The sequence below is a fragment of the Populus euphratica genome, unplaced genomic scaffold, assembly GCF_000495115.2.
Source record: "Populus euphratica unplaced genomic scaffold, PopEup_1.0 scaffold556.1, whole genome shotgun sequence".
Classification (NCBI taxonomy): domain Eukaryota; kingdom Viridiplantae; phylum Streptophyta; class Magnoliopsida; order Malpighiales; family Salicaceae; genus Populus; species Populus euphratica.
The window spans coordinates 94,008-108,145 of NW_011500140.1; the positions used below are offsets into that span (position 1 = coordinate 94,008).

Here is a 14,138-nt window from a genome sequence, read left to right on the forward strand (position 1 = left end):
CTAAGATTACGATCAAATTCTACAAATATTATGTCATCAAATGATCTCCATTTAATTCATATAGTGTCATTGAATAATATTTATTACTAGTTTTTTTAAATAAAATACAATTAAAAATAAAAAAAATATTTTTTATTTTATTAAATTGGACCCGGTTCAATGCATTTTTAGGGTTAAACCAAACCAGTTCAGGCAAAACAGTGGAGCATGCTCCACTATTCATGAGTTTTCCGGCTCTTCTTGCAAATCTATGGTCATGCCACAATTAATAATAGACCCCACTAATATAAATATATTATTGAAGTATTATTAAATGGTTGAGTTGTTGTGATTACTTCAAATATAAAAGCAACTATATATCTAAACATATTGTAAACATGAAGCACGTTAAATGTGAGAGAGAGAAAGGGGTTTTATGAAGGTATTTCAAATGTGTTTAGTGCTAGATATAGCACAAGAAATAAAGGTATTGGAGTATTATTAAATGGTCGAGTTGTTGTGATTACTTCAAATATAAAAGCAACTATACATCTAAACATATTGTAAACATGAAGCACGTTAAATGTGAGAGAGAGAAAGGGGTTTTATGAAGGTAATTAATTGAGCTGTGTTAGATTATTTGTGAATGATATTCCTTTACATATAGATATATATGTGGGACTTTGTTAATACTTGCATTATAATGACATTTACATGGAAATTGCTATGTAATTTTTGTTGGTCATTTTAGACTTGGAGATGGTTTAATTTTTAAAAAGGTTTTGTCCTGAAAAATTGATTAATTGATTTGAATTAATTGAGTTGTGTTGGATTATCTGTGAATGATATTCCTTTACATATGGATATATATATGTGGGACTTTGTTAATACTTGCATTATAATGATATTTACATGGAAATTGCTATGTAATTTTTGTTGGTCATTTTAGACTTGGAGATGGTTTAATTTTTAAAAAGGTTTTGTCCTGAAAAATTAAATTTTGTGATCCAAAGAATTGATTTTGTTTTCTCTATAAAGCTATGTAAATAAAATTTTGTTCTCGCCAAAGAATCAATCTCTATACAATATAATCCTTAAAGGGTTCTGTTTCTCAATAAACATAATAATGAACATGTAACCATATATTTTTTAAAAAGATATATAAATAAATTTTTGTGTTCATTTTAATCAAAGAATGAACCCTTAAGTGATATAATCCTTAAAAGGTTTTTGTTCCTTAAAAATTGAAACTTTATGATTTTTTAAAAAATATAAGGTTTTGTTTCTATATCCTTAAAAAAGGATTATTTCCTCGTGAAGTTTCCTTAAAAGAATGGTAAAATCCTTGGAAGGATAATTTCCTCGTGAAGTTAAAATTTTATTTTTAAAAAATAAAATATAAATCGTGTAACTAAAAGAATAAGGCCAAAGCCTAAATATATTATTTATCATTCTTCCAAATCTCACACCTGTATTTTAAGATTTTAATGTGAGAATTAGATATTTTTATCAAACTTAAATCTTAAATTATTATCTTAGATCTTAAAAAATATTTTATATCCAACGATAAACATAAACATAAACATTTATTTTAGATGTAAATTAAACCCCTGACTAAAAAATAAGCACTTTTATCAATAAAAATCAGCACAAAACAATATATTTTAAAATGTTTTAGAATAAGTTTTATCTTTTATTTAGTATAATTAGCCCCCAACTTAAAAATATCTAAAATAAAAAATTAAAGTTGTTAATTATCATAAATCTACAAATGCAACTCATTTTCTTTATTTTATTCGTTTTATTTATAGCATGTCAAGATGTCTTTGGCGACAAAAATATTAATAAAAAACCTTAAAAGTTGATGAAAATAATTAATCGATAATTTTGAGAAACTTAAAAATATAACTGATATACAAATAATTAAAATTGATAAAAAAAATTGTTTGATATAAAATTAAGAATATATATATTTGAATAATATTTTTAAGGTTTGTTAAGAAAAAATATCGCACCGACAAAACTACAGCAACTATGGTACGTAGTTTCGCACATAGCATAGTGTGTGGACAACAGAAACTGGCCCAGCAGCATTTACAGTCTTCTTAGTTTTTGTTTGGACTTTTTTTTTTTTTTCCAACTCAAACCATGCCCAGAATATAATTAAATTAGTTCAATTTCTTAAAGTCATTATTGGTTTCAAGTCACAAACTATTATCAGATAAGAGAATTTATAAACTATTACATATTATTTATTTATTATATCGTAATTTTAAATAATTTAAATAACTATCATTAATTATTCTTGTCAATAATATTATTTTATAATTACAATTCAAAATATACATTGTTATTTAAGAAAATATAATATTTACCTTGTAACGTAAAAAGTAAATTACTATAAACCATTAAACAAAATCATTTGTTTAACATAAAAAATTATATTTTTCTTTATAATAATGATAATTAAAAATAATTAAAAATTCATTTAGAAAAGAGCTTTTACCATGTTTATAAAAAAAATTATAATAATAATAATTATAAATATTTAAGATTTGCTTAGAAAAACTATTATTGTTTTTTAATTGTGTATATCTAGATTAATTTATATATATTTTAATTATTTTTTAAAAAATTAAAAATTAATAATATATAAATTTTTAATAACTTTAAAAAATTTATGATAGTATAGTTGTTTCTATTCTATAAAGTAAAATTTTTTATTGTTTTATTAAAGTGGATATTCAAACTAGTTTTTGTGTATTTTAATTAATTTTTATAATTTATAAAATTAATAATTATATAAATCTTTAATAATCATAAAATTTATAAATTTATAAAATATGAATTAATATTTTTTAAAATTTAAATTAAAAATCTTATCAATTTAAATTTTAAACCTTTTACGTGTGAGGGGGGACCATGAAAAGTCTAGTTTGCATGTCCCTGCTCCTGTAAGTTATGTCTGCAGGTCTTTTCACGCATTTTTCTCGTGTTAATATGGTAGTGAGTAGTGGGTGATCTGTACGGTGAGATTCGTGTTGGGGGATTTTTTTCTCCGTCTGTCCCTCTCTTGTACTTTTCCATTAAAACATGATTGGTAACTTTCAAGGATTTATATTAATATCATGTGTGTTTTAAGAGCACAGTAGTGATTATTTTTAAAATATTTTTTTATTTAAAAATATATTAAAATAATATTTTTTAATATTTTAAAAATTATTTTTAACATTAATATTTTAAGATCAAAAACTTCTAAAAACATTAAAATTATATTAATTTAAAATAAAAAATAAAAAATAAATTTTTAAAATATTTTTAAAGCATAATGATAAACAACCCAAAAATAAATAACAATTAAATCGTTAAAAGTACATAAGGTATAAATCAATTGCACAACAAGAAGCAAAACACTTGTCTGTTTGGTATTAGAATTAGATGTTATTCTCAAGCATGGATCCTGAATTCTTATCTTAAATTCTAAAAACTTTTTATCTCCAATAATAAGCATAAGCATTTACTTTAGACATAAATCTTAGCATGCATGCACAATAATTATTTTTATCATTAAAATTAAAAGTGTGTTTGGTATTAGGGTAGCGGTAGTGGTAGCGGTTATGGTTTGAAAAAAATTATTTTATAAAAAGTACTTTTAATTAAAAAAAATAGATGTTTGGTTAAAACTATAGTTGAAATTGAGGTTGAAGAAAAAATAATTTAATATGCTTGATTAGAATGCTTTTAAAATTGAGGTTATAAAATAATTTTAAAAAATATATATTAATATAGATGGTTTTTAATTTAACTATTACTGTTATATTATAAAATAAATAATGCTTTATATAAAATATTTTTTATTGTTTCATCAAATTTTTTAACAGTGCAACAATATAGGTAAAATATAATTAGAAATGAAATTGAAATTGCAATTAAATTCTGTAAATATTATGCCATTAAATGATCTCCATTTAATTTATATAGCTTCATTGAATAATATTTAATCCTAGTTTTTTGAATAAAATATAATAAAAAATAAAAAGTATTTTTTTATTTTGTTAAATCAAACTCGGTTCAATGCATTTTTAGCATTGAACCGAACCAGTTCGGGCAAAACAGTGAAATATGCTCCACTGTTCATGAGTTTTTCAGCTCAAGAAGAAGCAAATTTGTTGCTTCTTGCAAACCCGTGGTCGTGCCACAATTAATAGTAGGCTCCACCAATATAAATCTATTATTGAAGCATTATTAAACGGTTGTGTTGTTATGATTGCTTCAAATACATAAACAACCACACAACCAAATATATTCTAAATATGAAGCAGGATAAATGAGAAAGAGGGAGAGATTCTGTAAAGGTATTTCAAGTGTGTTTGGTGCTAGATATAGCATAAAAAAATAAAGGTTAGTTTTGAATCCCGTTATAATTTATTTATTTTTGGAATAATATTTAATGTATGTGTTGGTTTTTTACTGGCAAATGTATATTTTCTTACATGTCAATATTTATTTTTGTTTTTATTTACTTGCAATGTGTGTATGATTTTTGGGCTATATTATATTTTTTTGTATTAATTGAGCTATGTTGAATTATTTGTCAATGATATTCCTTTACATATGGATACATATATACATATGCACGTAAGTGGCCGTGCCACAATTAATAGTAGGCTCCACCAATATAAATTTATTATTGGATCATTATTAAACAGTCTAGTTTTTATGATTACTTCAATTACATAAAAAACCACGCAACCAAATGTATTCTAAATATGAAGCAGGATAAATGAGAGAGAGGGAAAGATTCTATAAAGGTATTTCAAGTGTGTTTGGTGCTAGATATAGCATAAAAAATAAAGGTTAGTTTTGAATCCCGTTATAATTTATTTATTTTTGGAATAATATTTAATGTATGTGTTGGTTTTTTACTGGCAAATGTATATTTTCTTACATGTCAATATTTATTTATGTTTTTATTTATTTGCAATGTGTGTATGATTTTTGGGCTATATTATATTTCTTTGTATTAATTGAGTTATGATGAATTATTTGTGAATGATATTCCTTTACATATGGATACATATATACATGTGCACATACCTACATATACACACACACATACATACATATATATATATACACACACACACACTGTGTGTGTGAGACTTTGTTAATACTTGCATTATAGTGACATTTACATTGATGCAATGTTTATTGGTGGGAGGTGATATGATCTTTAAAAATATTTTGTCTTGAAAAATTAAATTTTGTGATATAAAAAATTGATTTTGTTTTCTTCATAAAGCTACATAAATAAAATTTTGTTTTCACAATCAACCTCTATACAATATAATCCTTAAAAGGTTCTATTTCTTAATAAACATAGTAATGAATATGTAACCATGTTTTCTCTTAAAGATATATAATAAATTTTTGTGTTCATTTTAATCAAAGAATGAACCCTTGAGTGATATAATCCTTAAAAGGTTTTTGTTTCTTAAAAATTAAAACTTTATGATTTTTTTAAAAAATACAAGGTTTTGTTTTCATATCCTTGAAAAAGAATTATTTCCTCGCGAAGTTTCCTTAAAAGGATTATTTCCTAGTGAAGTTAAAATTTTATTTTTAAAAAATAAAATATAAATTGTGCAACTAAAAGAATAAGACCAAAGCCTAAATATATTATCTATCATTCTTCCAAATCTCGCGCCAGTATTTTAAGATTTTAAATATGAGAATTAGATTTTTTTATTAAACTTAAATCTTAAATTATTTTTTTAGATCTTATAAATATTTTTTATCCAATGATAAACATAAACATCTAGTTTAGATATAAATTTTAGTATAATTAATTCCTAACTGAAAAAAAACACTTTTATCAATAAAAATCAACTCAAAACAATTTGTTTTAAGATGTTTTAGAATAATTTTTATCTTTTATCTAGTATAATTAGCCTCCAACTTAAAAATATCTAAAATAAAAAATTAAAGTTTTTAATTATCATAAATCTAGAAAGGCAACTCATTTTTTTTATTTTATTCGTTTTATTTATACCACGTGAAGATGTCTTTCGCGACAAAAATATCAATAAAAAACCTTAAAAGTCGATGAAAATATTTAATAGAGAATCTTGAGAAACTCAAAAATATAACTGATACAAAAATAATTAAAATTGATAAAAAAAAAACTGTTTGATATAAAATTAAGAATATATATATTTGAATAATATTTTTAAAGTTTGTTAAGAAAAAATATCGCACCGACAAACTACAGCAACTATGGTACTTAGTGGGCCGTTTGGTTTCGTACATAGCATAATGTGTGGACAACAGAAACTGGCTCAGCAGCATTTACAGCCTTCTTAGTTTTTGTTCGGACCTTTTTTTTAAACTCAAACCATGCCTAGAATTAAATTAAATTAGGGCAACTTCTTAAAGTCATTATTGGTTTCAAGTCACAAACTATTATCAGATAAGAGAATTTATAAACTATTACATATTATTTATTTATTATATCGTAATTTTAAATAATTTTAATAATTATCATTAATTATTCTTGTCAGTTATATTATTTTATAATTACAATTCAAAATATACATTGTTATTTAAGAAAATATAATATTTACCTTGTAACGTAAAAAGTAAATTACTATAAACCATTAAACAAAATCATTTGCTTAACATAAAAAAATATATTTTTCTTTACAACAATGATAATTAAGAATAATAAAAAAATCATTTAGAAAATAACTATAACTTTTTACATATCTGTAAAAAAATTTATAATAATAATAATTATAAATATTTAAGATTTGCTTAGAAAAGCTGTAGTTGTTATTTTTTTAATTGTGGATATTTAGATTAGTTTATATATATCTTAATTAATTTTTTAAAATTTTAAAATTAATAATATATAAATTTTTAATGGTTTTAAAATTTATAGTACTGGAGCTAATTCTATTTACTTTCAAGGATTTATATTAATATCATGTGTGTTTTAAGAGCACAGTAGTGATTATTTTTAAAATATTTTTTTATTTAAAAATATATTAAAATAATATTTTTTAATATTTTAAAAATTATTTTTAACATTAACATTTTAATATCAAAACTTCTAAAAACATTAAAATTATATTAATTTAAAATAAAAAATAAAAAAATTAATTTTTAAAATATTTTTAAAGCACAATGATAAACAACCCAAAAATAAATAACAATTAAATCGTTAAAATTACATATGGTATAAATCAATTGTACAACAAGAAGCAAATCACTTGTGTGATTAGTTTGCAAATAAAAAATACATATCCATTGCCGCTAATTTCATGAATGTTTTTCCAAAAAAATGGAATAAGTAGATTTCTTCAACATCAAGGAAGTGTTAGCATTGCAGTTAAAATTCTGTTTATTTAAAATTTATTTTTTAATTTTTTTTAATTATTTTGATTTGTTGATATTAAAAATAAAATTATAAAAATAAAAAAATATATTTTAAAATAAAAAAACTTTTAAAATATTATTTCTGCTTACACTTTCAAACAACATATAGGTTTCTTTACCATGCTAGAAAACAGCACCAGAAAAAAACGAAAGCATTATATAAAAAAAAAATCTCTAAAAATTAAATAAAAAAAATCTGATAAAACCAAGTATTATAGCATAGGTTTTTGACTCAAACGAGTGAGCCACCAGTTAGTCCCACGAAGAAGATGGCCTGCATAATATCTTCTTGTGCAGCTCTTTCAACTCAATCACTTCTCTCCGCTGACTCACTCCCAACTAGCTCAACTCGCTCAATCAAACCCAATTCCCTTTCATGGGGCTTTTCATTTCCCACCATAAACATCTCCATCTCTACCACCAACAACGACCCATCCTCTCTCAACAAGGTTTGCACACACTCTTCTTCAATCTGTCTTTACCCTGGAAACTACTTTGAAAAGGGAACAAATTGTAAATAATAAGCCGAGTCTCGTGTTTTTCTTCTGTTTTGATTTTTTATACTTGAATTTTTGCCTGCACAGCAAATGGGTTTGCTGATTTTCTGTTCGTATCATTTGTTATCTTATTTTTGGTTATATATGCATTCCTCTTGGTTTAATAGGTTATGAATTTCATCATCTTTCTGTTTATTTCTAACTGATGATTTGTTATGCGTTATTAGAATCAAATGTTTTTGTACTGGAGCTTTTAACAGAGGGATATGGTAAGTTATTTTTGCAATTATTGAGATGGGGTGTTATTATATTTCTCAATGAGTGGTAAAATGCGAAGAAGAAGAAGAAATGTTTAAATTATTTTGCACTAGGTCGATAATCAGACTGGAACTCCCACCTTCAACTTTTGCACAATGGATAATTCAAATTTATTTTATTTTTATGTAAAGAATCTGCTAAGGCTGATCAGTTTATGAAAAGTAGAGGATAAAAGTGAGAAGAAAAGGCCAACTTTTGGACAATTTCCAAGTATTGATAAAGTAGTAGGAGCAGGTTAGCTAGATGAGAAATCATTTTATTTTATAGAAAATTAGGTTGTTTGTGTTCTAATCTTATAGAAGTTGTGGTAGTAGAATATGACAAATCATAGCTAAACTTTCTAATGTTGGTTTCAAAAAGAAAAGCTTTCACGTGATAAGTTTCTCAACAATTCTTACTGCCGAAAAATTATTGAGAAACAGTTATTGCTATCATCTTCTTGCTATTATTATGGTCGCTGACCCAAGAATGCTCTTGTTCTGAAGAGACATGCTTGTAACCTGTTCAAATAATATATAATTTAGCCACCCATGATTGTGTAATTGCTTTGTTAAACTTTGGCTACTGCTTTATCTTAAAAAAATAAATAAAAATAATTACCTGCTGCTTGCTTCTCCATGTTGAAGATAGTTTTTACACTTCACTTTATTTATTAGACATTGATGCATGTTCTTTATGGTAAAGGCATAAGAATATTTACCAGGCCTTGTTCCTAATGTGTAATCATTTATAGTTCTTTTGTTTCATAACCATTTGTGCTTGGCCTGGCAGTAATTTGCTGGCACCACAGTGCAAATGCTGCAGGTTCATATCCTATCAGTTGACATTGATGGTCTTCTATTTTGTTTATATGCGAGTGGAACTTTGATTCACATCCAAATTTCACCACAGAGCATTAGAATATGCTTTTTGTAGAAATGAATCCGATTTTGATTGCCATAAATAAGACACATCCTAATGACAATCTTCGCAGAAACTGTGTTGAAGTCTCTGATAGTCAACGGGAGCACTACAGGAATTTGTGGTTTGCTTGTTGGTGTGATAGTCTTATTGTAGTTTTGCTATTGTTGGTTGTCAATTACTTCATTTTCTGCAGTCCTCTAAAATGGTTAGACAGAGAATCAAGCATTGCCTTCTACAGTTTTCAGTCATCTTCACAGCAGAAATTATTGATGTTTAAGATGACCTTTCAAGGAAGAAACGAGTTCTAATATTTGTTTCTCATATCTGCAGACTTCTTTCATTCAGGCTGCCTGGACAAGAAGATCTCGAGGTGAACTCGCAAAGAAACCTAACAAGAAATCATGGAAACAGAGGACAGATATGTATATGAGGCCATTCTTACTCAATGTTTTCTTTTCAAGGAGATTTATCCAGGCAAAAGTGATGCACCGGGGAACAAGTAAAGTGATATCAGTTGCCACCACAAATGCCAAGGATCTGAGACACAGTTTACCATCACTTACAGATCACAATGCCTGTAGAATTGTAGGGAAGCTTATTGCTGAGAGATCCAAGGACGCCGATGTGTATGCAATGTCATATGAAACTCGAAAGGATGAGCGGATTGAAGGTAAACTTGGAATTGTTATTGATACCATTAAGGAGAATGGGATCATATTTGTTTGAGAAGACTACCATTACTCTCGTAGGTTTTGTTATTGTAAATTACAGTGGAGAAACAGAATTGGTTTAACATTGTTCATTTATCCAATATGTCTTATAGAAAATTGCTCATTTAATTCTTGAGTCCTCTTTGCTTTCCTGTGTGCATACTTGATTCTATCTTCCGTACCCTGTAGTTAAGGAATTTTAGCTTTATGGAATTGAATTTGAAGTTTTTACAATTATCAGTTCCTTGCGTTTTCAGTGCGTTCATCATTTAACAGAAAGACCTGATCTCAGCAATCACCTATCACTGGATTTTGGTGTTTGAACTTGTGATTTCAAGGTCGTGCTTTTCCATCCAAAGCCACTGTGTAAGGTTGCTTACTATTTTAGAAGTCTGCCAGCGAACCTTATTTAGAGTCTTCATCAGCTCTCCTTGGATGTGCATTTATGTTAATGTCTCAAACTTTTTCTTCGCTCGCATTAATGTTTGCGCCAACCTTTCTCCTGATTTGTAGTATTGAATGCACAAGGGTATACGATGAAGCCTTTGGAACCAACTAAAAAACCTTAACAAAATCTAAGTTTTGATCATAAAATATAATGATTACAACGAGCATATCTGATGGGTTAATATCTGATTGGTTAACTTGTGTTTACTTCATATTTAATGAATTAATTTGTGTTTATTGAAAATGGAATTGTATAATTTGTCTTGTTTGTTTTTTTATACAGTTATTGTGATATCTCAATATTAAATTGATATTTAACTTTATAAATGTTAATTTTTTATTATATAATTAAAAAAATCATAAAAAAAACAAAGTTATTAAATGCTGTGAAGTTTATGGATTGAGAAACACATATTTAATTAGTTAACTTAAATTATTATGCTAGATAGAGTCTTTAATTTGGGTTACGAGTATGAGATATTTACTAACTAAATATTATTTTAATATTATAAAAACATCATCTTAAATTTTTTTAAAATTTAAATTATACTTTTATTAATTATTTAGATTATTTTTGAACTCATCAAATCTATTAAATCATATTAAAATAATTTTTATATAATTTAATTTAAAATTTTAAGATAAAAAAAAGTTAATTCAGGAAATTTCAAGACTAACATGGCAAGTTTTCCCGCGGCATGAGTCTTTTCTTTTTAGATCCAAAAGCATTTTTTGGTTTGAAACATAGGATAACGCAATCTTCTTCTTTAACCAAAAAAATGCACACAAATATAATTTATGGCTTATGAATATAGGTATTGAGGTCGTCGGCTCAATGAGTTAATCCGGAAAGCTAGATGTCCAAAACTTGAGCCGGGTCAAATTTTAGGTTAAACCAAAAAAATATTGATTGCACCGATTGAGTTTTAAAAGAAACAAAACGTCGCGTTAACCCTAGGGTTCCTGCCAGTGTAGCTAGCTATAAGTAATCCCTTTGGCGCCCCTTTCCGCCATCTCTCCAACCAAAAACCCCTTTTGAGAAAGAGGGATGGTGATAATGGAAGAAGAAGCAGCGGAGAAAGGAAGGGCAGTTATATTCAGAGATATAAGGCGATATTACTGTGATTACTGTGGTATTTGCAGATCCAAGAAGTCTCTTATCACTTCTCATGTCCTCACCCATCACAAGGTCCGTCTTTTAATCTCTCTTCCTGTTTCTCATCTTCTTGGTTAACAGTAGCAGCTTTCATAGGTAGAACCTTTTTCTATATATATAGGAATCAAGATTGTGTTTTCTTATTCATCAAAGAAAAAAGACTGGGCTTTGATTTATTGTTAATTGTTTTGATTTTATTAATTATTTTTATTGGGTTTTTTTTTTATATTTGATTTGGCATTAATTTGCATGATCTTATTTCCTGAAGTGGTTTCTTTGGAATTTAATTCTTTTGTGGCTGTTGAAAGGAATAAACAATAAATCTTGTGTGTATTTTCTGCTCAAATCGATATAAACGACTCATATATATCAAATTGAAGATTGGTTAAGTTAAATTGCAGTCTTGTATTTCCTTTTGCTCAGGAGGAGATAGAAAAAGAACGAGTTGATGGGGATGAGGTAAAGGAGGGAGTAAAATCCAATACTTGCGAAAAATGTGGTGCTAGTTTCAAAAAGCCTGCTTATTTGGTTCAGCACATGCAAAGTCATTCTCTTGAGGTATTTGACCATGTTTCTACTTGCATAGGTTGCTTGTACACAAGTTTTTGCTTTCTATATGATTTCTTGTTCAAATGCTTTTTTTAAAGAATGCAATGTGCTATGCAGCTCAAAGTGTGCTGTTAATGATATTTAATAGTAGGATCTGTGCCGAATGAATACTAAGTATTTTGCAGGCATGCCATTTTAATATAGAAAAACACCTGGAAGTTAATGCGTGAGCATTGGATCCCACACAGAGAACTCCAAAATGCGAGAGGCTTCAATTTTGGCTTGAATGGACTAGTATCAGGTTGGGAGACCTCCTGAGAAGCTCCATCAAGTGAGCCTCAATCACGCACCTGTTGAATTTCAGGTTTGAAGGAAGGCTTTTGTTTGTCTCTTGATATTATTTTTAGTGATCTAAGAAATCATTTCTTCTAATGTTTTTGTCATTTATTTATTTATTTGCAGAGGCCATTTATGTGTTCGGTTGATGATTGTCATGCCAGCTATAGAAGGAAAGATCACTTAACTCGCCACCTTCTCCACCATGAAGGGAAACTTTTCAAGTGTGAAATTGGGAATTGCGATCATAAATTTGTTTACCCAAGCAATTTGAAAAGGCATGTCAGAGAGCTTCATGATGAGAGTTCTCCCTCTGATAGAGTTGGAGGTGAGAAGCAGTATGCATGCCAGGAACCGGGATGCGGAAAGGCATTCAGATACCCGTCAAAGCTGCGAAAGCATGAGGATTCTCATGGTAAGTTTCTTTGTTTTCACTCTTACACAAATTTCAGAGTTGATGTTTCTTAAAAACGAGGAAGAATATTTAATGATATAGAAATTTGGCAATTTATCCTACTTGCAATCTCTGATTATAATCCTCTCTTACACAGTTAACCTGGACTCAATTGAGGCAATGTGTATAGAACCAGACTGTATGAAACATTTTTCTAATAAAAAATGCCTCAAGGCCCACGTGCAGTTCTGCCACCAATACATTAACTGTGATATCTGTGGCACGAAACAGCTGAGAAAGAACATTAAGAGACATCTTCGCACCCATGAACCTGTCAGTGGTTCAACAGAGAGAATCAAATGCCATTGCAAGGGTTGTCAGCACACATTCTCTACTGTAAGATTAACAAATGTTTTATCATCCACTGTTCTGTTTCTTATAGTATTTAATCCTGACCAGCGAACCATTTCATGCTCACCCAGCATCATTTTCGTTTTAATTAATTTTTTTTCCTATTTGTGTGCAGAAAACAAATCTTAACCAGCATGTGAAGGCAGTGCACCTTGAACAAAGGCCTTTTGTGTGTGGATTTCCAGGTTGTGACATGAGATTCTCATACAAGCATGTGAGAGATAACCATGAAAAATCTGGTTTGCATGTCTATACTCCTGTAAGTTCTGTGCACGGTTTTTAACACATTTCCTTCATCAATGTGGATTTAGAAAATGAATTGGCATTCTGAACTGGATTGCTTTTGGATCAGGGTGATTTTGTGGAGTCTGATCAGCAGTTCAGGTCAAGGCCAAGAGGCGGGAGGAAGAGGAAATTCCCCACTGTGGAAATGTTGATACGCAAGAGAGTAACTCCACCAACTGAGTTTGATTGAGTGCCGCGCTTTGTTGTATGAAATGGAGACTTAGGACCAGTAGTGAGCCATGCCCTACCTACCTAGATGTGCGTGCATTCTTTCTTCCTCTTTCCACTTGTGTCCAAGTTAGCTTTTTATAAGGAGGTTGTGGTGCCTTTGGCATACACTGCTGTTAATTATCTTTTGGAGAATGGACAGCAATAGCATGTTAGCCATTCCAAATGGTAACATTTTATAGGTACATCATTGGTGAAATATATGTATATTTAAATTCCAACCTTTTAGCCCATGTTAGCCGTTGGAGTATGCAATGATCATTGCGTAGAAAGCAAGAAGAGCCCTTCAACTAGAGTGAAACGTGAGTGACATGGAGCTTCTCATTGATTTTTTTGACTTGGGGCGTCTCCTTACGTTAAATGGAGGAGGTTGCTAAGGATCTGGAAGGATAGCAGTTTCAATAGCACGGTTGTCATGGCAATTTTCTAAAACTCATCACGAGGCAGTTGTGTTGTAGGGAAATAAGTAGACCACGTGAATGATTTGG

General features: G+C 28.3%; 2 protein-coding genes across 3 annotated transcripts; both read left to right on the forward strand.

Annotated features, from left to right (window-relative positions):
• Positions 1-7,613: 7,613 nt before the first annotated feature.
• On the forward strand, positions 7,614-9,983 carry LOC105110603 (uncharacterized). The gene is made up of 2 exons (XM_011005692.1): positions 7,614-7,865; positions 9,465-9,983. The coding sequence occupies exons 1-2, from the start codon at positions 7,686-7,688 to the stop codon at positions 9,858-9,860; spliced, it is 576 nt and encodes a 191-aa protein (XP_011003994.1). The 5' UTR covers positions 7,614-7,685; the 3' UTR covers positions 9,861-9,983.
• Positions 9,984-11,174: 1,191 nt separating this feature from the next.
• TFIIIA (transcription factor IIIA) lies at positions 11,175-13,900 on the forward strand. Of its 2 annotated transcripts, XR_839503.1 has the most exons (7): positions 11,175-11,480; positions 11,871-12,005; positions 12,459-12,747; positions 12,884-13,122; positions 13,253-13,396; positions 13,490-13,689; positions 13,721-13,888. XR_839503.1 is itself a non-coding variant. In XM_011005693.1 (6 exons), the coding sequence occupies exons 1-6, from the start codon at positions 11,340-11,342 to the stop codon at positions 13,610-13,612; spliced, it is 1,071 nt and encodes a 356-aa protein (XP_011003995.1). In that variant the 5' UTR covers positions 11,175-11,339; the 3' UTR covers positions 13,613-13,900. The 2 variants fall into 2 exon arrangements, 1 of the variants encoding a protein (XP_011003995.1); XM_011005693.1 differs by having other exon boundaries at positions 13,490-13,900.
• Positions 13,901-14,138: the final 238 nt, after the last annotated feature.

What these genes read in the sequence shown, in the direction of transcription:
- LOC105110603 (XM_011005692.1), top strand. Translation starts at nt 7,686, where the DNA reads ATGGCCTGCATAATATCTTCTTGTGCAGCTCTTTCAACTCAATCACTT. An exon ending in ACCCATCCTCTCTCAACAAG is followed by an intron (nt 7,866 to 9,464) that starts GTTTGCACACAC and finishes TCATATCTGCAG; the next exon opens with ACTTCTTTCATTCAGGCTGC.
- TFIIIA (XM_011005693.1), top strand. Translation starts at nt 11,340, where the DNA reads ATGGTGATAATGGAAGAAGAAGCAGCGGAGAAAGGAAGGGCAGTTATA. An exon ending in TGCAAAGTCATTCTCTTGAG is followed by an intron (nt 12,006 to 12,458) that starts GTATTTGACCAT and finishes ATTTATTTGCAG; the next exon opens with AGGCCATTTATGTGTTCGGT. An exon ending in GTTTGCATGTCTATACTCCT is followed by an intron (nt 13,397 to 13,489) that starts GTAAGTTCTGTG and finishes CTTTTGGATCAG; the next exon opens with GGTGATTTTGTGGAGTCTGA.